Raw genomic sequence first — 25,866 nt, forward strand, 5'->3', positions numbered from 1 at the left:
AGGTGGTGATGTGATAGATGTGGACAAAAAGGTGCTGAGGTAAACAAGTATGATAACATAAATGGAAGTCTTGACTTAACTATTGAAGCCTTTACCTGAAGAGAATTTTTTTTAGGTGTTTCAACAAAGATAGGAATTAGGCGGACACTGAAGAAGGACGTGAACATCCTTATGGATTTTTCCAGAGATTTTCCTATGCATGAGGGGTAGTTTCTTTCCTTTTAGTATTTTCTGGCACTGTGCTCTTTATGACACAGACTGATGTATTGACCTACCAGGGGACAGGCAGAATCACTTATGTCTGGTGTTATCATTGGTTTAATAACTTGAGTGGTTTTGCAGCAGTTGAGGGCTTTCCCACCTCCTCAGTACCTAAACTGGTACTGCTAATTTGAAGTACTAAACTTGCAACTGATTAATTTGATGTGTGCAAATTTTACAATTGACTTCAAAAGCCACCTTTTACTTTCAGTGTTCTTCTTTGTGCAACACTGATTGAAATACAGCATTAATCACAAATCAGTTTGATTGCTTTTCTCCCCTGAGTTAGGTACATCTGTTCTTAAGAATGTGTGGTTCTTTCTTGGATGCAAATTTTTCAGCTTTGTTTGAAGGTTAAGCTTCTGTCAGCAACGAGGCAGGCATTTTCCCTGTTTAGAGAACTGCACAGGAAATACAGCTTGTCTCCACAATGCAGAGTGAAACAACAAAAACAACAGAAAATCCCTCAAACCTCCATCTCCTTTCCCCACACCCCAAAAAGCTTCAAGTTTTCCTGTCCTGCCCAAAACCAGCTCTGAATGAAGAAGGAAGCCAAAAAAACCTCAAACACACCTGGAAGTATTTTTCTTTAAACAGTCTTCATGCTCAGCACTCTAAGATGGGAGAAACTACAACCAATTATCTACTTGCTGCTTGCTGATGTAATTTTTTTGTTATTTCTCATTAGGCTGGAGTTATTCATTATTTCTACATTGAAGACTGGCAATATGTGAATGAGTATCGGCATCCTGTCAGTGTGAGAAAAATTTTTCCAGATCCCAATGGAACCAGATTGGCTTTCATAGATGACAAAAGTGATGGCTTTGTCTATTGTCCAGTAAGTTAGTGTGGGATACCTGTACAATTATATTTACAAGCAAGCTTTTCAACTATATAGTGTTTATAATAGAAAAGGAAGAAGCTTTGTCACTCCAGCATGTATGTTGGTAGAAGATATTGCCAAGGAGGCTTGAAGATAACTTAATGGTAATGTAAGGAAATGAAATCTGTCATGTTAGATTAGGACAATCTCATGATACTAAATTTCTGATCAGTAATTTTCAGAAATGTATGTGTTTATGTATTCCAATACAGATGGTTTAGCCCCTTAACAAGCACTACCAGTTTCACTGCCTGTCTCCATACCTTTTTTCTAAGAAAAATAAATAGCATTCATATAATGCGCATTTCTCCATTTACTTCCCTTATGAATTAAGCTATTATGTTGGAGTCACTGCTTATAAGGAAACTTATTTCTTAATACAATTTTCATATTTCTGCACTATTTATATTCCTTTTTTAAATTTTTAATCATAACCAGGATGAATATTTAGTTTTTCTGCTTAGTCACTTGCTAGTAATTTTACTTTTGCATTATTTGTAGGTAAATGATAGCTTATATGAGATTCCAAACTTCTCGCCAACTATTAAAGGAATACTGTGGGAAAACTGGCCAATGGATAAAGGTGTTTTTGTTGCTTTTGATGATGATAAAGTGTACACTTATGTATTTCATAAGGATGCCATTCAAGGTACTCTAAATGCTTTTAAAAACTTACTGGCTATTTTAGTTAATAATGTAAAACATGTTCTGAGTCTTCCTTTGTCTTAAATATGTTCATAACTGCATATAAAAATAAATAGTACTGCAGAAGTTTTGAAGTGCAACTGATGAATAGAAAACTAGTTGTGTAGGTTTCTCTGTAAAGCTCCAACAAGGCATTTTGGTCTTAACTCTCTGAGTTCTTGCTATGATAACCTTTCATCTGAAACGTACACATTGTGCTTCAATTGTATTTTGAAACATTCATGAAAAAAATCTTAGGATCAGGGTGACAAAACTTGTATTTACTGTTAACAAGATTGTAATTGTAGCAATTTCTGTAATTGTGACAGAGAAACATTAAGAAATTTACCTACAAACATTTGGAGAATGACCTTTCTAGTTTAGAAGATTTAAGTTATATATATTTACTTTACTGAAAAATATGTGCTGTACAGTAGATGGTAACTACCTGAATTAGAGACCTTGAATTAATGCCCTGCAAATCTGCATTATTTCAGCTATGACTGTTTGCTATACTTTTTACTGTGTTGGGATTTTTAAAATGATATCTTCTTTTCTTCCTGATCTTTGAATCTAGGATCAAAGATTATTTTGGCAGGTGGCACGGAAGTCCCTTTTTCACATAAACCTTTGTTGTTGTATAATGGAGAATTAACTTGTCAGACTCAGAGTGGGAAAACAAACAATATCTATCTAAGCACTCACAGTTTCCTTGGCAGTTTGAAAGACTTTGGACCTAATGAGCTGACACAAATGCTTACTCAGACTTTAATGTTGAAAAGGTACATCTGCATTTTAATTATATTGTGTAAACTGTTTTCTTCTGTGCTTATAGCTCAATACAGCATATCCTGGTGATTTAAAAATGTCATGCTGAATATTGATAGATTAGATTGATCCATGAGTCCGTGTAGCTGTCTATGCAGACCAAGCAAACTAAGTGACCCAGTGGTGCTTTATTTGTTTTTCCACTGTCAAGTAAAAGCTGAAGTAATTTTTTTCAAGACTGATTCGGGTTCTATGACAGCAGCTTTTCCAAAACTGGCTGAAGGTGCTTCTTGCATACTCCCCTCCCACTGTAATGAAGCAATGCAAAATCAATATAATGGAAAGAATGCCAGAGTAGGGAAAGCAGATGGTTTCCTGAGAAAGTGCGGTAGAAACAGAACTCTGTTATGCATTTGTATTTCTCCCTTCTTCCTGACGCATCTCTCCATGGCTTAGAAGTGAATGCTTTTGATGTTTTCCTTACTGTAGTATTAGGAAAAAAAAAAAAGTGTTGAGAGGGAACTTTAAGTACGAGTGATACTAGTTTTAAATGTGTTTTACCTTCTTAAAGGTTTTCTGAAGCATGGGAGGTGTGCAGACTTCTGAATGACCAGTCTGGTTGGAATGAGCTGGCCAAAGCTTGCTTACATCATATGGAGGTGGATTTTGCAATACGTGTTTATCGGACATCTGGTAATGCTGGGATGGTGATGTCACTAGAGCAAATAAAGGTAAAATGTAAAGTCCCTTTTAAATAGGAAATATGGTGATTTAATTCTTTAGGAATTGCTGAATTCTTATTTTTGAGAGGATTTTTGGGTTTATTTTAAATAGAAGGTGAATTATTTTCAAGGGAGTTAATAGTTACAGAGGAGAAAGTGTTCAAACCACATAACTCTTGCTTGGTTTTCTCTTGGTGTGGTTGCAGTCTCTACAGGAATGCACAACACTCCTTTCTGCATTTGCTTGAGAGTAGCAGAATATATTCATGTCTTGGGCATTTGGAAGCTCTTTTTCCCTTTGTTATTTTTGAGAAAATGTTTAAAGCCACTAACTTTATTTTTTAAAAAAACAGACAAACAGATTGCAATTATACATCTAAAAGTGTGCATGACATAGCACCTTAAAAATATACTTCTGCAAATTGCTGATTTTAGACAGCGTTAGCTGTAGCGGCTTTGAGCTACAGTGAGAAAGTGAGGGTTTTTTCTGGTTTGTAGAATCCGATACACATGGTTGTAAAATGTAAGGACATTTTGGTTTACTGTGCTTGCTAGATTATGTTACTTACAACTATTTTTTTTCTTTTGGACTACTTTTGCACCTGTTACGTCTTTTTATAGGGAATAGAAGACCACAACCTTTTAGCAGGACATCTTGCCATGTTTACTAGTGATTTTAATCTGGCGCAGGATTTATATCTGGCATCCTCCTGTCCTATTGCTGCACTTGAGGTATTCATTTAAGATGTGTAATTTTTTTTCCTACTGTTTTCATTTCCGCCGTAACGTCAGAATATTTTACCTTCTGATAATTCTGCCCTTTTATGGTTTTGTTCTTGCCATTGTGTGACTGACAGACATTCTTTCAGGTTTAATGTCTCTCTCCCAAATTGTCTGAATCTTTCTAGAATAATAGCTCTGTATTTGTATTTAGAATAATATAAAGTTCATATTAAAATTCAGAATTTGATACTTGCATCAGAAAATGTTACTGTTCTTTGTTAATAGATGCGAAAAGACTTGCAACACTGGGACAGCGCACTTCAGCTGGCTAAGCGTTTGGCCCCAGACCAAATGCCCTTCATATCAAAGGAATACGCAATGCAGCTTGAATTCGCGTAAGTTCTCCTGTAAAGTTGCAGTATAAGAATATTAAACCAATGCTCACGCTCACTGGAAGACCATAGAATTGAGATACTTCAGTTGACTGCGTTGCTGAGAGAGAATTCTGTGAGGTCTTGCAGCTATAGTATAAGGAAGCGTAGTTTTCTAAGGAATACTTCATGCTAGAGACATATGTTAGCAAATAATAGTTATTTTTCATTAGTTTCAGTATATCTGGGTTCTTTGCAACTGGTAGGTGCACTATACAATAATATAATCTACTGAATGTATACTTTGTTGCAGGCAAGTGCTTGGAAAATAAGGTTCACACCATTTATCACTTCTTACATTGGACAAAAGCCTTGCCTTTTGCCTGTCTTCCCTTAAATATCCAGAGGCCTTCATTTTCTTTAAAATTTTAGGTAGAGGAGTGTCAAATTTCAAGGCTGCCAGTCCCTGAAAGAAAAAAGGTATTAACCATTTGCCATGGTTTTAAAGTATTTTATAACTAACTGTTCCTAGATGAAACCTGGTCTGTTCAATGTCTAAACTAAGAGGAAAAACTCTTATCTATTAACAGAGTTTTTAGACAAGTCCTTCCCCCTGGCAGTGCCCCTGACACTGAGAGAGGACACTTGTTGGTCACAATGCAACCATCTGTAACTTGAGTTCTGAATGTACTTAAGGAAAAAAAATTGCCTTTGTTTTTGTGTTGCAAAAATTCTAAATAAGTTTAGACGGTTAGTTTCGTTTATCTTCCAGAAAAACGTGGAAATAGAGATGAGATTATTGAGGTGTATTGTGCAGATAGATTCTTTGTCTGTCTTTCAAGGGAGGTTTATTGGTCTCAGTATAATAGAATTGAGGGATAGACTGCCTCTTTGATACTTGATGAAGTTCATAGGAAGTGCCATGACATACTGTGTAACTGTCCATCTTTTGCATAATTCACATCCTTGTATGGAGTCGTTATGTCTAAAGCAAGACAGATACATGCATAATCTGTGTGGTAGGAAGGTAACTATCTCTTCCTATTAAAAATACTCTTCCATATAACTTCCAATTTTCTTCTAGGGGTGATTATATTAATGCTCTGGCACATTATGAGAAGGGAGTCACTGGAAACAATAAGGTAACTCCTTTTTAATAATGCTAGCATTTGTACTATCATAGTACACATTAAGTTGTCATGTTTCAGACTCACTTGAATTCAGATTTTTTTTATTGAGCTCTAAATCTATATGACTGTTGCTTTTGGAATAGTAGTCTTTGCACTTCTCATTTTTAATATACAGAATGATGCTTTCTCTAGGTATAAACCAGTACTGCTGTTGTACTAACATGGCATAACTAGACTTAGGGTTTTTATAGTTTGAGCAGTTTCATAACAGACATGCAAATATCAGAGAAAATATTGCTAGGATTTTCATTGTTATAACAAAAGTCCTAATTATTCCTTCTGTTCTTCTTTACTAAATTGTTATCTATATAAAGACAAGCAAGGATTCTGTTAGAAAATAAACATCATACTCAGTAGGTCATCCCTTATTCTGGCATTATTTCCACTAATATTTGCAAAATGTCTACTATGAAACAGCTTAAATGATAGTAGGGGAACATAATAGGGGCAATAGTAATGTTTTTGGAATTCAAGCTTAATGAAACATCAGTGGCCTTACCACCTTTAAAAAAAAAAAAAAAAAAAAGGAAATATCCTGCTTGTAGTTTCTCTTTTTATCTACTGTTGGTTTTGGAGGAAAGAGGAGAATAGTACTGATCTGTCTGTAAAACAGGTTTTTCTCACGCAAGCTTGGTCTGGGTAGATCCTGTAAGTAAAATGTAAAAGTTAAAGACAAAGCTGAAGAAGAAAACTAAACCAAGTTCTTCTCTATAAGTGACAGCTGCAGCTAGGCAAGAATTTTGAGACAAAAAAATTATTTAATTAAGTCCGTGTAATATTTTGTTAATTTGTTTCAGTGCTTAGGTACTGTGGCTTTTGTGACCTGATATTTCTGATGTATAATATATAGTTACTGCTTTTCATTTGATTGCCAGTACCAGGAACATGATGAGGCTTGCCTTGCTGGAGTGGCTCAAATGTCCATCCGAATGGGAGATATCCGTCGAGGGGTAAACCAGGCCATTAAACATCCCAGTAGGTTACTAAAAAGAGACTGTGGAGCTATTCTGGAGAGCATGAAGGTATTCAAAAGAGTTAATAAAGCTAAGGCTGAATATGTGAATTCATTAAGCTATTTATTTATTTGTAATCTTAATTTAGAAATTGTATTTTAATTTTATTTCCAATATTGTAGCAATTTTCAGAAGCTGCTCAGCTGTATGAGAAGGGACAATATTATGACAAGGCAGCATCAGTATACATCCGGTGTAAAAACTGGTAAGTACAGGTTTGAGGGAAGTGTTATATTTCAGAGGGCTTGTGGTGCTCTTTGGAAAGGAATGATTCTCTGAATAGCACAAATGTCTCATTAATTATGTTTCATTGATTTCATTGTTCCCTTCCCCAAGCTTAAACAAGAACAGTGTTCTCTCAGAAACTTATGTTGTTTTAAATATAGTCTGACTGTAAATGAGAGATAGTCTTTCTTTTTTCTTCTTTTTTTGTGTTATGTTTCAAGTTACCTGCAGTTTTGAGTCCTTTGTGTGTGTGCGCATGTGCACACGCGCACTAAATTTAGTAATTTTATTCATGTAGTTACTGTTTAGTTCATTAAATTTCTTCAGTTATAAAATACATAGCTGAGACTGAATGTTCAGGGAGTTGGAAATTATTCTAAGTTGCTGGTTCAAGTAGAGTCTGTATCATGAGTTGTCAAAATCATTGGTGTTATGTTCAATACATTTTTAATTTTTTGTAAGTGAATTTGATTATTGTCAAGTTTCCAGTGGAGAAGTACAATTTACTGAGATTTAAGGGGTTAATTCTTGCCTAATTACATTTTATGGACTTCTAAAATAAAGAACTGATTGGAGCAGAGATCAGAAAGACCCCTCCTCTTTCGTACAAGTGCTCTAAAAATTAAGTTGGTCTATTGTGTTCATTTACTGAGGAAAATTTTATTCCATCATGGAAGTGTCAGTGGCATCAGAACAGACCAAGAGGACACTTGGTTAAGTAGGATAGTTTGCATATAATGATAGCCTTGGTTTGGAAAGCAGGAGGTACAAGCTTTGTTTACACTAGCAGGAGGAGCTTCAGCTTGGGGAGTGCTCTGTCTTTTAGGCAGAGAGGTGAGAGTTAAGGTCAGCCTCTCTTCAGTCTCTCATATCCTTTGTCTTGAAAGGCTCACTGCTGTGTTTGCTGGCTTTCATAGATTGTATCACTGAGTGCAACTTCTGAAGCTAGATTTATAGAAGGACTGACAGTCCTGTGTTCCTCCACACTGCTGTAACAGATGATGTGGCTCAGAGAATCCGGTTCTAATTGCCTAGAGTCCTACGTACAGACTATGGCCTTAAGCACACAATCACGGGAATAATCACAACTGCACCTGTACTAGTGGTCTTTTGTACTCTTTTGCACATTCTTTCAGGTTACAGTTTTAATGCTGTGCTGCTTCTGTACAGTAGAGAATACCAGAGGTAAAAATTGTTGGTCAGGCACTTGTTATGCTCATACATCTCAAACTTAAAAAAGAGAAGATGCTGTCCTTCTTTAAGCCTGTATGTTCATGAAGCAGTCTATAATTTCCAGTTCTTACATCTGTAAAGTGCAAATTTTTGAATATATTAAAGTGCCTTCAAAGCTTATACATAATTTTCAATTACTTCTTTCTGTAGGCTCCTTTTCAATGTTGATATAAATATGCCTGTTTTACTGGAGCAAATTTGAAGCCAGATATATTTATTAAATAACTATTATCTTGCCTTTCTAGGGCAAAGGTTGGCGAACTACTTCCTCATGTTTCATCTCCAAAGATTCACCTACAATATGCAAAAGCCAAAGAAGCAGATGGCAGGTGCGTTTGAATGCTGACCTTTTTATATAAAATATGATGATGTTGTTGTTATTATACATTACTCTTTTTGTAAAATAAAAGACTTTAAATTTTGCATAAAATAGCCTTGTGAAAATGGATTCTGAAGTTTGTAAACTTAAGGTGTTGTGTAAAGATTTTAAACATAATCTAAGGACCTTCTACTAGTATCAAAGATGTGTTTCTAATTGATTGTTTTCCTGTCTAAGCATTAATATCTTTTTAACAAAAATCATTGAAGATTTTAAAGTACTGCACCCAATGCAATATTCCCCTTAGCAGAGTATTGAAGTTTGGTTTGTTTCTAACGACTCCTTAGCTGTGATTTTTAAAGGTCATTCAAAGGGGGAATAACCATGAAAGAAAGTTTTTCATTCTAGAACCAGATTACTGTTACATCTTAATGGCTACGCTTGCAAAATATTGAATAATGTGAAATTATTGGCTGAAATGAAAGCCCAATATAGGGCCAATTTAATAGCCCAATTTAATCACAGAATGTAGTTTCTACTAGTCCTTTCCTGTAAGTAAATGTGTTTCAGAATAATGATACTTTATAATATGAAATAGCACCAAAGCTAAATGTTTGCATTGACGAGAATAGAAAATACTATTTGTGTCAATTGCGTAGTATGAGAATGAGAAATTTCTTGATCTTGTTTACAGAACAGAGAAGAAATCTCATTTTTTAAAATTGTACAACCAGTTATCAGCTGTTTGGTTTTCATTGTTCTTTCACTCCCAAGTGATTTCATATGGAACCGATGTAACAGATGAACTGCTTTTAAGATATACCAAAAGGGATGCTGGCAGAGTAGGTCAAAAATAGTATTGTGGTAGATATTTTCCTGTTGTCTCTGCTTTTCATTCTCCCAAGAGAAGATGAAATAGAGACCAAAAAACCACACTAAATGCAGAATGAGGCTGTTATATGCAAACTGAAAGGAAGGTGTCACAGAGTAACCTCTCAGAAATAAAACACTGTGTGTTTCTTTCACAGCCTGTTGTAAAGAGTTATTTAAAAGTTAGAAAAACTGATGTGGAAACATTATTTTGCAGGTACAAGGAAGCTGTGATAGCTTATGAGCATGCAAAACAATGGGACAGTGTAATTCGACTATATTTGGATCACCTTAATAATCCTGAAAAGGCTGTTAATATTGTGAGAGAAACACAGTGTCTTGACGGAGCAAAGATGGTGGCCAGGTAACAATCTGTCGTGGTTTAACCCCAGCCAGTAACTAGGCACCACACAGCCTCTCGCTCACTCGCTCCTCCCCGACGCGAAGGGGGAGAGAATCAGAAGAGTAAAAGTGGGAAAACTTGTGGGTTGAGATAAAAGACAGTTTAATAGGTAAAGCAAAAGCTACGCACACAAGCAAAGCAAAGCAAGGAATTCATTCACCACTTCCCATGGGCAGGCAGGTGTTCAGCCATCTCCAGGAAAGCAGGGCTCCATCATGTGTAATGGTTACTTGGGAAGACAAATGCCATCACTCTGAACATTCTCCTCCCTTTCTTCTTCTTTCCCCAGCTTTATATGCTGAGCATGATGTCATATGGTATGGAATATCCCTTTGGTCAGTTGGGGTCAGCTGTACTGGCTGTGTCCCCTCCCAACTTCTTGTGCACCCCCAGCCTCCTCGCTGGTGGGGTGGTGTGAGAAGCAGAAAAGGCCTTGGCTCTGTGTAAGCACTGCTCAGCATCGCTGTGTTATCAACGCTGTTTCCAGTGCAAATCCAAAACATAGCCCCTACTACTATGAAGAAAATTAACTCTACCCCATTCAAAACCAGCACACAATCATAATATGCAGATTAAAAAAAAAAGGGTGAAAGAGGCCATACCTATTAGAAATTGATGAAGCTTGCTCACATATCAGACTCTGGTTATTGGTACTTGACCAATGACTATATATTTCAGTTTATTGATTTGAGTTCTTTAAAATTTGGACAGCTAAGCAGGTACTGGGTTTGTTGGTTTTTTTAAACTTTCTGATTAAAATTATATTACTTTGAAGTAAAAAGTTTAGGCAATAATTGAAGTTACCATGCTGTATTATTTATACTAAGTTAATTTTAGTAATCTGTTTAAAATAATTGAGATGTAAAATAAATTAAAATGTATCATATTTGTATGCCACAAAATATAATACATTCCTAAAATGTTTAGTGTTTTCATTATGCTAATTAGTACTAAGGTATTAATTTGTTCATTCTGATTAGATTCTTTCTGCAGCTTGGTGACTATGGTTCTGCGATCCAGTTCCTGGTCATGTCCAAGTGCAATAATGAAGCTTTCACATTAGCTCAACAACACAACAAGATGGAGATTTATGCTGATATAATCAGTGAGTATTCCAGGTTAATAGTTTGCTTGCAGTATATTTTGTTGTTCTTTTAATTGGTTTAGACCAATTTGAAATCATAAGTGAAGGGATGTGAAGTTTTTGTTTCCCAGCTTTTTCCATTTCCAGTGACCATGGACAGGTTTGGCAATCTGTGTCTAATTCAGGCCTACAGACTAGGCTTTGCTTTCAGCTTAGGTATCTCTCTTGGTCTTCACTCTAGGTTGTTTTCAACTCTTGCCTGTGATAGAGCTTTTTCTGTTTATCCGTAGAGATGAAGCTTTTGTCTAGACTATTATACTCTTATGTCTATTGAGGAATCCCTTTCTTTGACCTTGATACATGTAGTACTGCTATTCTAAAACAGAGAGTTGTACTGGCACAGTTCTTGATTTTTATGCCCTCTTTTCCTTTTTTCATGGTTCCAGCTCTTTCCTCACATGTGTACATCACTTATCTTTCCTTTATTTTTCCCTTTAAGGCCCTTTGTGGCGTCTTGTCTCAGTGAGAGACAAAAAGGAGACGTTACTGAGAGCTGACTTTTACCTCAGGCCATCCAGTCAGTGGCCAGCTTGTTAATTTGCAATAAATTTTGTATTTTTCACCTGTGTTAGGCACCATTCTTTGTGGAAACAGTTCCACATACATATCTATGAAATTATCTCCTATTTTCAATTAATCTCTTCCTTTAAAAAATATATTCTTGTTATGAAGGTTATAAAAACTTGACAACAGCTAGCTTGGTGATGTCCTGTTGCAGCTGCTTGTCAAGGTGGCCACTATTGTTCTACTGGTCCTTATACTTTCTTCCTTCTCTCCTATCCAAAATAGTATGTCTCAAATTGTAATCTAAGCGTGTGGAAAAAGGGTTTAAAACTAACTTTGAAGTAGTAGCTGTCTTTGTTTGAGATGTGTACAGTAAAATAGTCTAAGACTAAGTAGTATTCCCTGCTACCACATGGTTACATTGGTCCTGATAGTCTTGCTCTGCGTGATACAGATATACTTGCATATTCTTAAACTGAAAATAATTCAGGTGATAATCTCGTAATCATTTGCTCTGTTTTATTGTTGCCAAGACATAATGGAAAAAATCATTAGTAGGTCATAGTTATGCTGTTTTATTTGGTCTGTTAAAAAACCAGAAATCCCATTATGGTGTAAAACCTATGGAAACAATTATTTCACTGCAATATTAGCTCCTAATGTCTGATTAAATAGGAAAAAAATGTATAAGACATAATTTGTGTTTAGCTGGCTTTGGTTTTCTTTGAATGTCAGTAGAAAAAACCCCGTAGAATAGGAATTTGTTCCTTCAGTAGGGCCTTTGTCTTATTTAATAAGAAAACTCTGGTATCATTGCTGTCTCTGTTGCAGGTTCTGAAAGTACTACCAATGAAGATTATCAGAGCATTGCATTATATTTTGAAGGAGAAAAGAAATATTTTCAGGCGGGAAAATTTTTCTTGCTGTGTGGTCAATATGGACGGGTCAGTACTTAAAGAATAAAACAGTGATAGTTAAATGTTCATAGAAACCGTTCAAAATACAATACTTCAAAATCAGGGAAGTTCATAGTAGACTTTAGCTGCCTTAACTGATGACATTCTGATATTGTTAAAAAGTGTTAAAAATGTAAGTAAACTATTTATATTTACAGTTATCTACATTGTATTCTGTGAATTATGCACTGCCATGTACATAACTTTTTCATAGCAGTAGAGGCTCCAGGTGGATCAATGATATACTATTCTCAATGAATCTCTAAATGTCATGAACACAGAAGTAGAATTTATTTATTAGCTTGACTAATGAAGACTTGGTAGCTGACTAATTAATTTAATACTGTAGCGTGCCCTAACATAGCTTTTTTAAAAAAAGGAAATATATTAATTGAAGTATGCCGATTGACACACTTCCTTTTGATCAGTTACAAATCAGTGAACTGATGCTTATTAAATGTTTTTGCAAACTGAACAGATACAAAAAAAATATTACTGATTTTTGCAAATTACAGCCATTGTAGGTCACCACTCTTTCAGCTGGGGCGTAGGTAGGGTCCAATGGCACGTTAATTGTTAATTTCTTCTCACCATATTGCTGTGAACATCTTTCACAGTTAGATGAAGGTATACACCAGAATTTGGGAAAGACTCAACTCTTTTCTTGCAGGAATACCTGTAAGAGCAGCTGCTACCTCTGTAGTGTATGTGGTTATCCTTATGGCTGTAAAATACAGTCAAGATAAGCATTCAGTGTGACACTTGTCTGTCAAAATGCAGAAAAATAACTTGATAAAAATTAGTAAAATGTTAATTTCATGTGTCGCAGTTTTAACTTTTCTTCTGTATCATTTTAGGCATTAAAGCACTTTATGAAAAGTCCAAGCACAGAAGATAACTTGGCTATAGAAATGGCAATTGAAACAGTAAGCAACTTTGATACAACAAAAAATCTTTTCAAGAAGTTTACCTTCAGTATTGAGACATTTTCCTAGTGTCAGTGAGTGTGTTTGGACAGATTGCAAATAGAAGGAAAACTGTATCAGTAAAGGTGATATCTAAACGTTAAAAAAGTAGAATAATACTGACACCAGAGGAAAATGTGTTTCCAGTCTTCAAAGGATGGTTTATGAATTCATTCAGATTTTTGTCGTTGTGTGTCAAGACACCTATGTTTGGAATTTTCTTTTTTTAGCAATCTCCATATACAATTTTTCAGTTTTGCTGATTTTTTCAGTCTGCACACTATGATTAGAGATGTCTATACACCTCCATTCTCACTCTCTGTCACAGAATCATCTGATCCAACCCTCCTGCTCAAGGAGGGCCACCTAGAGCCACTTGCCCAGGACCATGTCCAGACAGCTTTTTAATATCTCCAAGGAGAGAGAATCCACAACCTCCCTGAGCAGCCTGTGCCAATGCTCAGTCACCCTCACAGTGAAAAAGGGTTTCATGATGTTCAGATAGAACGTCCCGTGTTTCAGCTGATGCCCATTGCCTCTGGTCCTGTCACTGGGCACCGCCTGGCTCCTTCCTCTCTGCACCCTCCCTTCAAGTATTTATATAATTGACAAGTTCCCCCCCCAGCCTTCTCTTCTCCAGCCTTAACAGTCCCAGCTCTCTCAACCTTTCCTCATGAGAGATGCTTCAGGCCCTTCATTGTCACGGTGGTGCTTTGCTGGACTCTCTCCAGTATGTCCTTCTTGCTCTTGTACTGAGGAGCCCAGAACTGGACACAGTACTCCAGGTGTGGCCTCACCTGGAGTAGAGGGGAATGATCACCTGCCTCAGCTTGCTGGCCATGTTCCTCCTAATGCAGCCCAGGATACCATTAACCTTCTTTGCTGCAAGGGCAGACTGGTGGCTCATGTTCAACTTGGCGACCCCCAGGTCCTTTTCTGCAAAGCTGCTTTCCAGCTGGGTGGCCCACAGCATATACTGGTGCATGGGGTTGTTCCTCCGCAGGTGGAGGGACAGCAGCTCATGCTGGTAGAGACCTTTTTAGTTATATTCCCTGACTAGCACAGTAGAAAATAAATACGAACTACTGCATGTCAAAGCTGATGAACCAAGTAATCATCTGGTTTGAACATACAGAACTAAAAAAATCATGTTTTAAATCTGTGTAGTTTCAGTGGTTTTATGGAAAGCCTCCTTATGAGTAAGTATTTTTTCCTTTCTCTTTCATATCGTAATTTCTTCTGTCCTTATTTAATAGGTGGGACGGGCAAAAGATGAAGCCCTAACAAATCAGCTGATAGACTATCTTATGGGAGAGAGTGATGGCATGCCCAAGGTATTGTATTTTTATCACTGCTATTGTGTCACATTGCTGTGCTACTAGATCTTTTGAGCTTGTTTTGTCATAAAATTTTTGGTAAACACAGATTGTGTTTCAGCTTGGTTTCATTAAGGAACAAAGCTTATATGATCACTCTGTGCATTATTCACCCAGTAACTTCAGTTTCAGAAAGATAAGAAAGGAAGTAACTATCTTAGATATAATCATCTTTCTCCAGCCTTTATGAAAGCAGGTAGTTGGACAGAGAACATTCAAATTAACGCTCATACTGAGGGAAAGAGACAAAATTTAGCTGTTTGTTCATGCTAGTTAGCCAGCTGGCTGTTGCCTTTCCAGGATGGACAGTCAGCACGTGTGTGTCTCAAGACTAGCTACAGCACTGAGCTCTTCTTGCCGTGTGGGGAGTTGGTCTAACTGTTGCAGTACAAGAAAGTAAAGTAGTAAATAAGAGATGAAGGACAAAAATCCAAAGATGATCAGGCTACATTAGTTCCTGTACTCACACATCAACATAAGACATAAAAAGTTATGGACAGATTTTTAAACTTACCAGCTCCCTGTTGATTTCTGAAGTGATTAATGAGCATGTTTTCCAAATGAGCTTAGCTTAGCAACTCAAAAATTTGCCACTGAGATCACTTGAAAATGTAACAGCTTCATGTGGATATGCATATGATAGTTAAATCTTATTTTTAAAAAAACTTCTCTTTTTGGATTTCTTATTATGTAGAAGTATTTAAAGTTTGAATTGATTATTCATGAGTCAGTTTCATCTGCAGATACAGGCTGTAGTTCTGTAAACTAAACCACAGAGTTTGTGTTCTGTGTTGGAAAATAAAATTACATATTTATGATAGAAAATTTTAAAACCCAGGAAGCACATTTGAAGATTTTTGGTGACAGACCTTCCTAACATGGAAGTTTGATTAACAATAGGAGAATAAAATACCGTGGACACTGATTTTTATGTTTTCACTCATTGTCATAGAAAATCTTTGGATCCTTAGAACCTTACATTTTTTTCTTTTATGCTCTGTGAGATAAGAGGTGCTCTGTGCTATGAGGCTTATTTTAATGTCATGTGATCAGTTGTTAAAATTTAGAAAGGAACACTACCCTTTCTTCCGTGTTTCCTGCTCCTTTCTTAAAAGCAAACTATTCACTGGGTGTAATAAAAGGCTTTTGGCAGACTGGTAGACTATTTCATCTTTTTCTCTCTTGTATATACTGATTTGGGAGTTGGAAGATACTTGCTGACAGATCTTTCTATATTAGTTGCCAATGCCATAGGTTTGGTAATAAAAGAAGAGGATCATTCACAAACTAAGCAGAATATAGATTAGATCTGTGCTATATGTACAACATAAGTAGTGGATTTTGACCATATTCCGTTGGTATGTTTGTGGTATTTTTTCCAGGACAAATTAAAAATGTCCACTGTAAATATGTTAGACATCAGAACAGCAGCATTTGAGCTTAAGATGACCAACAGCTCTTTTGCAGAGTGACTGCTGATGGGCTATCTGGTTTCTCTGAGTTTGAGCTATAGAAAAACAGGCTTCACAGTCCATTTTTGGCTTGGATGTCTGTAGAGGTTATAGTACATTCAGTCATATTTGGGCTTGAGTTCAGGGAACTAAGTGGCTCAAGTTTTACTGCCTGTTACAGCAGAGCTTGAATGTGAGCTAAGTGGCGCTGCACCCATGTTTTTCTACTGTGAAAGCCAGACCTCAGGTGCGGACACTGTAGTTTGCTATTAATTCCTTAGTCAAGGAATTTAAGGTCTCATACAAACTCACAGGAAATACAGTCAGGTGCAAAATTACGTGTATGAAAGCATAAGTTCTGCCTTACTGAGGGGAGTAAGGCTTGGTAACAACTGAGATGATACGGTCTCAGTGCAGTAAATTTATTTCACCCCTAATATTACAGCTGTGGTTTATGATTCTGTTGGGAGATTAGAAATTCTGGGTTTTTCCTCTTTGTTTGGTGCCTAGAGATTAAGGGCTTGATATTTTAGACTTTTAGAGACACTGGACAGTTGATGGCCAAGCCAACTTTGCTTTTATAAAATTAAAAAAAAACTACAAAAAACCCCCCACCAGACCACCCTTCTATCTCTTTATTATTTACCTCATACTGTTTACCTCTAACTTGAAATGTAAACATTAATAAAATTGAGAGAAGCAAAACATAGTGAAAGAAACAAAATTCAGCTGCAAGAGACCAGAAAAGAGTGAAGCTCTTTGAAGCCATAGATGAAAAATATGTTCAGCATCAGTGTAAGCAAAAGTAATTTCATATTTATGCTGAAAGTTGGGTGGACAGAAACTGTAGCATCCAGTCTCTTTTCTAAGAGCAGCAGCCTAGCCATCTGGTTGAAAGAAGTGCTTAGGACTGGGTAAGGGAAGTAAGCTACAGGGTGATCTCCATAGTGAAGAGGTTGTAAAGATTTTAGAAAACACTTAGGAATTTTGTGAATGCCGTAATTGCCACATTTAACATTGTTTTGAATTTCAATGTAGAGCTTTCTTTTCCTTGTTTAAAAGCACTCTCTTGTTCTTCTGAATGCTTTAATCCAATCTGCCATAGTCTCTCTCAGTGAGTAACAAAATTTTACTTTATCAATTCATACATATTTGTTTTAAAAATCTACTTAAAAACCAGTTCATCTTTATCCTTAATATGCTATGGAGACAGTGTTTTTGAAATTATCAAGCAAATGGGGTTGTTTTTAGAGAATAGCAGCTTTTATGTGGTGGTATTTTTGTAAAGGTGAAAGTAAGAGTGAACTTAAAGTAGCCATGCAGCAGAAACTTGCTAATCCTTTCAAACGTTGATCTTCAAACCAGATCATTGCTCGCAGCAGCCTGATTGCGTTAAATCTTTCGTAGCCAACAGTTATGTGGGATTTTAATGAAATACCGTATTATCGAAATTATTATGCTTACCAAAATTTTGCCACACTATTGTCTGACTAATTATAAACTACTTCGTAAATGTCAACTGTTGCATTTCTAACTTCAATGTGTAAAGACTCTTAATTTGTCATGTCTGTTCTTCTGAAATTTTTCAGGGACCATTAACTAGCCAGGTTCTGCTGTTTTCTGTGTGCATATTTTCTAAGTACATGTGTTTTAAAATGCGAAACTAAACTAAAATCATGGCTATCTAATGATATCTAACTAAGATCAGTTAGACTGCAATAATTTTTTCCAAAGACATTAGGAAATGTGTTGTCAATTGAAAATTCCTTCCTGCAATTTTGCTTTTAAAATGGCTGACTTTAAAGGGAAGAATAGGAAAGTAAAACATGATACTAATTTTTCTTAAATGCCTTCTACTTTTATATTTTTTTCTACATATGGCTGCCATGTAAGTCATTTAAATATATTATTTAAGTAAACTATAATTAGGGACATGGCAAATACCATATAAGACCACTGGTCTGTTCTGGGACAGGATCCTTCTGCTGTGGCAGAATATTGCTGCAGGAATAGCAATTTTCCTTTTTTAAGGCAGTTTACAGTGGATAAATAATATCCACTAATATAAGTGGTTGTGGTTACTTCATTATCCAGATAACCATTTCATTATTGTTAAGTTATGGTTCTTAGGATGTTCGACCTTTTACTCATGTGTTACTTAAAATTCTGCTCCATCATTAGTTTAAAAGTAATTACTTTTGGTCACTTCATGTTTTTCCTTATATTGTGAGTTAAAAAGAGGAATTATTGTGAGTTAAAAAGAATTTGACTTGCCTTTTTTTCTTTCTGTATGCCAGTCTTTCTCACTTTTACTTCTGTGATTTTTCGTCATTTTTTTCCTTGCCTCTCAAGTAGAGAGTTAATCTTTGCAGTTGTCGTCTTTATAAGGAAATGTCTGTACCTTTCATATTTCGGTTCCTTTGAATTTCTGCTTTTTTTGCTATGTGTCTGAGACTTACATACAAAACCCACACAGTATTCTAGAGAACAGCACGCCATTGATTAGTGCCATTGATTAGTACCATTGTTTTTAAAGAAATTCTTATTCCATCTAACACAGAATACACATTGTAAATGCTTGTTTTCACTACTAATATTGCAGAATTAGTTGGTTTGGTTTTTTTGCTAAGCTGTCTGTAAGGCTACCAATGTCTGTCTTTTTTCTGATTTGTATATTCAAGTTGGAATCATGCCATTATATACAATATCTCAGTTTAATCTTGATTTACTGGTTAAAAAATTGTCGTATACAGACACTACTTTTTATTGATCCCATTTTATAAATCACTTCTAAAGATATAAAATAGTGACGCTGTCCGGTTTTGATTTTTTTCATTTAATAGTTCCTTTTCATCATAAACAAGGTCATTTTATTTTGTATTTTAGCTGTATTTTTAGGAATTACTTCTTTTGAGTATTTTATCAAAATCCTTATGAAAGACCAATTCTCTTTTTCTCTTGTTGATTCCTTTTTTTTTTTCTTTACTAGTCTGCTCAAAATTTGAGTATACTTTACAAAAATAGAATTCATGTTTGTTTTCTTCAGTGCTGCCATCTTGGTTTTTTAAAGTTTTGTTTTTAAATTATTTCACTAATTTTCCTGCTGTTGGATTGCCAGTTCTTGGGTGAACCATTTGCTATATTTGCCATTCTCAAGTCATGTAATATATCAAAAGAACATAGTATAACAAATTATAAATTTTATGCATTTTGTTAGCTGATTGTCCCCATAATTTTCAATTTTTTAGGTGTCTTGGATGTCTGCCATCTGATCCCAGAACAATACACTCTTTAATGGCCAGATTTTATCACCCTTATCCACACTAAGCAATGTTTGCATCTAGATCCATAGTACAATTTAAACATTTCTAGCAATATTTCGGTTTCTAAAAGGAGTCCTTTGATTCTTTTGTGACACCACAAATGCCTACACGTCTGAAGTGATTGGGTTTCCACCTGTACAAGTGTCTCTGTGCCTAACGGTCTGCAGCTTTCTGCATCCATATTGACAGGGCTTGGCAACTAACTGCCACAACTCCGTCAGGGTCCTCAGTGTGGGTGTTTATTTGACTGTCCTAACGGCCAAAACTTGGAGGTGACTGTAGCATTGCTAAAGCATAGTGAAACAAAAAGCTCTTCACAAAACAAGCGAGTTTGTCCACTTGCTTTGAAGAATGTGGTGGTGGGATGGGCAGGTAAAGAAAGGGAATACAGTAGTATGTATTCAATTAGTATTAATTGCTTTTGTATGATTTAATTAAGGATGCCAAGTACCTATTCCGCTTATACATGGCACTAAAGCAATACAGAGAAGCTGCCAGAACTGCTATAATAATTGCCAGGGAGGAGCAGTGTTCAGGTAAGTCTGTTTTCTCTGATATGACAGCATCTCTGACATGACAGCCTTGCAGTACTTAGGGTACTGTTATTTATATAGGATTATACTTGGAAAAGACATGTATCAGTTCTTTTAATTATATTCATGTTTAATTTTGAAGTAGCCTTTTTGAAAAGGTTGGGATTCATACCTGTATATTAAATATTTGAAAAAAGAAAATATCTGGAAAATATCTGCATTTCTTGTTACATTCAAGTAGACATAGTGATTAAGATTGCCTGCAACTTTACTTTTTTGTGTATCACAGATCTTAGAATTGAGGTTTCTACGTGCAGTTTCTGACTTGGATACTTATCTTTTAGACTTTGCACATGATTTTTTTCAGTGAGAGATTTACACAGGAGATGATTTCTGTTGAAGTATCAGATACCTGCTTACTTAAGCCTTGTTTTCCCCTGTAATAGGTAGCTGAAGTTAGAAATAGAGAAAAGTACTAAGAAGGGATAGGGCTCGAAGCAAAATAGCTATCACCTCCGTTATTCGCGCTCCTCTGTAGCCATGGCAACAGCCCTACCATAACACTGCTTGCTTTTCATTTCAAGTAAGTTAAGAAGCCTCAGGAACAGCCCAGGCAAATGAACATTTATGGACTGCTCCCCAGCATTTGGCTAAGGAGTGGAAAATCACTCAAACACTTGCCCAGCATGGCAGAGGGGTTGGAACTAGATGATCTTTAAGGTCCCTTCCAACCCAAACCATTCTCTGTTCATGGCAGTGAATAATCATAGAATCATTTTGGTTGGAAAAGACCTTTAAGATCATCAAGTCCAACCATTAACCTAGCACTGCCAAGTCCACCACTAAACCACATCCCTAAGAACCACATCTATGTATCTTTTAAATACCTCCAGGGATGGTGACTCAACCACTTTCCCTGGGCAGCCTGTTCCAATGATTGATAATCCTTTCAGTGAAGAATTTTTGCTAATATCCAATCTAAACCTCCCCTGGCACAACTTGAGGCCATTTCCTCTCGTCCTGTCACTTGTCACTTGGGAGAAGAGACTGACCCCCACCTGGCTACAACCTCCTTTCAGGTAGTTGTAGAGAGCAAGAAGGTCTCCCCTCAGCCTCCTCTTCTCCAGGCTGAACAACCCCAGTTCCCTCAGCCGTTCCTCATAAGACTTGCGCTCTAGACCCTTCACCAGCTTCCTTGCCCTTCTCTGGACACGCTCCAGCACCTCAATGTCTTTGTTGTAGTGAGGGGCCCAAAACTGAACACAGCACTCGAGGTGCAGCCTCACCAGTGCCGAGTACAGGGGGACGATCACTTCCCTAGTCCTGCTGGCCACACTATTCCTGGTAGAAGCCAGGATGCTGTTGGCCTTGGCCACCTGGGCACACTGCTGCCTCATATTCAGTCAGCTGTTGACCAACACCCCCAGGTCCTTTTCCACCAGGCAGCTTCCCAGCCACTCTTCTCCAAGCCTGTAGCATTGCTTAGAGTTGTTGTGACCCAAGTTCAGGACCCAGCACTGAGCCTTGCATTTGTGCTAATTATTTAAGCAGGAAATGTAAAGGCTTAAGGGTTTAAATATTTGCTAGCTTCTCTGAATCTGAAAACTTATATCTAAGATGCGGTTTTCCATACTGTATTTCATACTCCCTAATGGTATATATTTGTTCTGCAACAGTGTAATAATAAGCACAATATTTTTCTCTCTAAAATCACTGATCCTGCAGTAACTGTTTCCTTCACAGAGGCACAGTTTTAGATTGTCCCTTTCTTCCTTCAGGAGATTTCAATGAGTTTCATTCTGAAGTTTACACCACTATAGTTTATTCTTTCCTTAAAAGTCAAACTGTGGTATTTTCCTTTGGGTATACCATTTTATGTGCAATTTTCCTTTAAGTTGTTTTTACGTAATCATACGATTTTAAGACTGATCCTATTATACTGAGACTTAGTAATACAGCATGAAAAATTAATGTCATTTTGCAGCGACTAATTCTGGAGTGATACTTAGCTGCCTCACGCAAATTCTACTGGTTGATTCAATTTTAGTGTGTAACAACACATAACAAATCGCTCTCTAGAGTAGAAGCGTTTGCTGATAGAGAAATATAGATAGAGGGAAAAAGTTGATAATTTAATGAAATCCTGTGGTTTCTGGACAATCCTTGATAGTAACCTTGAAGCAGTATAATCTACTGAATTAACATTCAAATTTTAATTATCTGTCTGAAAGGTTTTGGGTTTGTTTGATTGCAGAGGCAAGGAGTTGCCAAAGCAAATGATAAATAAAAGTATGTTAAATTAACATTTAAACAACAGCTTTTGAATAGCTGACATTGAAGAACAAAAAGAGGTAACATCTCTAAATGCTCTAAAAATACCTTTTCTCCTCTTTATTGTGGAAGCAATGTATTGGATACAGCATCTTCCATTTTTAAAGTTTCATTATATGAAATTGTCATCCACATATGTATTTTGCTACTGTTTAGATGACATCTCCAAGTGTGATTTTTTTTTCTTATTTAACTCCCTGGCTGAAATCGTTTAGGATACCGTGACAAGCAACTGCTTGTGACTTTCCAAAGAAATTGTCGTGCCAATGTTTTGCTCTAAGAATCAACATAATTTCCTGGTTAGCTTCTGTGTATATTATTAGTAAAGAAATTGTTATGAAAACTTACATTTACTATTCCCTGTTGTTTAAGGAAACTACCGAAATGCACATGATGTTCTTTTCAGTATGTATTCAGAGTTAAAGACCCAGAAGATTAAAATTCCTTCTGAGATGGCTACAAACCTTATGATTCTACACAGCTATATTTTAGTGAAGGTAATGAATTGAGAACCTGAATTTAGGCATAAGTTGCAGTCTCATTTATTGAAGTGTACATATGGATGCTCTGTATACATAAATTCCATTGTCATATAGGTTGTATCACAGAATCCAAGTGCATGCTAACAGCAAGCTTCAGGAAGACAATCCATGGTTGTTTCTGCCTCTTTGATTAGCATATTCTTTTTTTTAAATACTGAATAATTTAAAACCCACATATGGCTTCCTGTATTTCTTTTGCATTCATACTTACGAATGTTGTTACTAGTACTATTATTTGGTGGTGGTGGTAGTTTTATTATTAGTGGTGGTGGTGTTATCATCTACAAGTAGATGACTGCTTTTCTGTAACTGAAATGAAGCAGGGGGGCTCAAATGATTTCTAGTAGTTAAACCACGGCCCATCAGGACGTGCATTCAGCCTACATCCAGCTTCTGGCCTCCCTCTCTACCAGCAGTGAGGTAAGAGCAGGCAAATAGTGGGCTGAGGGCCAGAAAGACTGTTCTGGGAAAGAGTTGCTATCAAATCTGTGGTCCTTTCTCTAGTGCATGGTAACACCTCTGCTTGGTTTTGTGAAAGAGCTGTGGGTGTGCAGCTCCTGGAAGGATGAATGCCAAGAGCAGGCTTGCAGGAATTACTCTCTAAAGGCTGCAGCTAATTGGATATGATTGTTGTATTCCAGACTTACGTGAAACGTGGTGATCACCTGAAGGGAGCACGTATGCTTATACGTGTAGCCAACAACATCAGCAAGTTCCCATCACGTAAGTGCTGACAGCGTAGAACTGCATGCTGTAGTCTACAGGACAATTCCTTAATCATTGCATTAGAAGGTACATTCTCCTCCTATGATCCTATAGGGCACACGACAACGTGTAAATACATAGCGTGCTCTGCTGTCCTCTGCAGGATAGCTCTTTGATATACAGCCTTCAGGGTGGGTCCCTGCATAAATGCAGTGCTGAGCTGCCTGAACCACACAGAAAGTCTCAGGATCATATGTAATGAGCTGATTGGGTCTGTGACTTTATCGCAAAATTTTAATCAGTCTTCTTTTGAAAATACTTTTTGGGTACATGGAAAATGTAGACTAAGATGTAGAATTTAAAGAGTGCAGATCAGATTTGGGAGAAATGGTTATAGTGAAAACATTTCTGCTGCCATGTTGAGCTTCAGAAATGGAAGGCAGTGAGAAGTGAAACCATGATTTTCTTGTATGCGGTTACAGGAATTGCACAAATTGTGCAACTGTGTACCATGAGGAAGAAGAAATATACTGTCATTTTTCATCACTACCTTTTTAGCTGTGTTAGCTCAAAGGCTTTCAGCATTAATATTGGTAAATAAATATTTGATGTCATTGTTTCATTCTCTTACAGACATTGTGCCAATTTTGACTTCAACTGTAATTGAGTGTCATAGAGCAGGATTGAAGAACTCAGCCTTCAGTTTTGCTGCTATGTTGATGAGACCTGAATATCGTAATAAAATAGATCTTAAATACAAAAAGAAAATTGAAGCAATGGTCAGGTGAGCAGTGTTAATCTGTACTTTCAAATGTACACAATATCAAAGCTTTATTTGTAAAGTTATTTTTGCTCATAAAGCCTACAGGCTTTATCCTGTTTTCATATTATTGCACTGTCTCAAATTTGGAAGGCTAAGAACCATTTCCCCTTCTCTGAAAATTAGTGTCTCTTCTGTTCCCTTGGATGTGATAAACCTTAAAAGCAATGTGCATGTAAAATGCTTCCTAGCCAGCAGTAATGTTTTCTATCTTGTCCGTACGGCTTTGGTTGTAGTTGAGTTAGGAATGTACATGTGAACTGTTAGCTACTACAGCATCAGCACTATGGTCTTCTGTGCTTTACCCTACTGACTCAATGGCTAAGATAAAAAAGAATGGAAGGGCAAATAAAAATAGATGAATCCTTGACATTTTCTTCCTTATCTGAAGTTCTCTTTTGATAGATCCTAGCCGGTACTTTCTGCCAGAGGAGGAAGCATAAGTGAGTGTATAAGAGCAGGGCAAGCACATGTAATGCTTTTCTTATTTATCCTACTAGCCTCTAACCTGAGGCGCAGGGACTTGCTGAGCCCATATGGGTGGTTTTAGGTATTTATGAAGTCTCTAAGCTCTCCAGGAGCATATCCAATGTCTACTTGAACCCATGTACATTTTTAGCGAGAGGTGACTCCTGTGACAAGAAGTCCTATTGTGTCAAGGCTGGGCCCTAGCTACTTTAATGTGATGCCTTGTAGTTTTCCTCTTGGGAAAGACCTAGCCTTTTCTCTGTCACTTACAATTTTATAGATGGGGGGGTTTTTGTGGTGGGTTTTTTTTTTCCATTTCCTCCCTATCAGTCATGTCTTTTCAGGACCTGAAGAGCCTCAGATTATGTAGCTATTCTTTTATAGATACTGATCCTTATGGCCTTTCTCTGAAACTCTTGTACAACCTTTTTTTGGAGGAGGCAGGACCAAAATGATGCATTGTATTTAAGATGTGAGCAACCCATGGATTTATATAGTAGCACAGTGACTCAGTGTTCCATGCTACTTGATTTGCTCTGTTTTTAAAGCAAGCTGATATTTTCGCAGCATATATTACCACTGTAAGGTCCTGCTCCTAAGCCACAGCAGTTCAGAGTCCATCATCTTACATGTGAAAACTTTTTTCCAATAGGCTTTGCTTTGGCAGCCCCCCCCCCCCCCCCCGTATCTACTTGTCACAAAGTTGTTCTGGAATTCTTTGAAGCTGGTTCTGGCCGAATCAGTCTGAACATTGTATACAAGCTGTGGCATCACATTCTTTTCACTTGTTATATTTTATGAGCATGCAGAACAACAGTAGGTTACCACAGATATGTATGAGACTTGTTTATCCTATTCTGTTTAGTATCTTTTAACTTTTTTTTTTTTTTACTTCAGGCAAAGTTCTTCCCTCTTACCTACTTGTTAATATTTCTAGAACATTCCAGTAAGCTTCTAAAATATGACATCAATGCTAATAGCCACACTGATTCATTCTTAATCTATTGTGTATATCTATACCACAGATTTCGTAAGTGGAGAGAAAGAACAGGCCAGTACAAGGGAAATGTATATGCCCAGGCT

At 36.7% G+C, this 25,866-nt stretch overlaps 1 protein-coding gene across 2 annotated transcripts in view; it reads left to right on the top strand.

Moving 5' to 3' along the window:
• The window catches only part of WDR19 (WD repeat domain 19), a 47,302-nt gene that overhangs the window by 17,129 nt on the left and 4,307 nt on the right, over nucleotides 1–25,866 (top strand). The window contains exons 15-33 of one of the 2 annotated variants that reach the window (XM_054823271.1): nucleotides 950–1,099; nucleotides 1,646–1,793; nucleotides 2,406–2,610; nucleotides 3,168–3,327; nucleotides 3,940–4,050; nucleotides 4,327–4,436; nucleotides 5,497–5,554; nucleotides 6,478–6,624; nucleotides 6,738–6,820; nucleotides 8,319–8,402; nucleotides 9,480–9,626; nucleotides 10,646–10,770; nucleotides 12,145–12,257; nucleotides 13,127–13,195; nucleotides 14,491–14,568; nucleotides 19,824–19,920; nucleotides 22,621–22,745; nucleotides 23,432–23,513; nucleotides 24,129–24,279. In XM_054823271.1, the coding sequence (XP_054679246.1) occupies nucleotides 950–1,099; nucleotides 1,646–1,793; nucleotides 2,406–2,610; nucleotides 3,168–3,327; nucleotides 3,940–4,050; nucleotides 4,327–4,436; nucleotides 5,497–5,554; nucleotides 6,478–6,624; nucleotides 6,738–6,820; nucleotides 8,319–8,402; nucleotides 9,480–9,626; nucleotides 10,646–10,770; nucleotides 12,145–12,257; nucleotides 13,127–13,195; nucleotides 14,491–14,568; nucleotides 19,824–19,920; nucleotides 22,621–22,745; nucleotides 23,432–23,513; nucleotides 24,129–24,279 (2,243 nt within the window). The remainder of the gene's footprint in view (nucleotides 1–949; nucleotides 1,100–1,645; nucleotides 1,794–2,405; nucleotides 2,611–3,167; nucleotides 3,328–3,939; nucleotides 4,051–4,326; nucleotides 4,437–5,496; nucleotides 5,555–6,477; nucleotides 6,625–6,737; nucleotides 6,821–8,318; nucleotides 8,403–9,479; nucleotides 9,627–10,645; nucleotides 10,771–12,144; nucleotides 12,258–13,126; nucleotides 13,196–14,490; nucleotides 14,569–19,823; nucleotides 19,921–22,620; nucleotides 22,746–23,431; nucleotides 23,514–24,128; nucleotides 24,280–25,866) is intronic. The other variant, XM_054823272.1, reaches the window with a different exon arrangement.

This window comes from Grus americana, chromosome 4 (assembly GCF_028858705.1).
Source record: "Grus americana isolate bGruAme1 chromosome 4, bGruAme1.mat, whole genome shotgun sequence".
NCBI classification, from domain to species: domain Eukaryota; kingdom Metazoa; phylum Chordata; class Aves; order Gruiformes; family Gruidae; genus Grus; species Grus americana.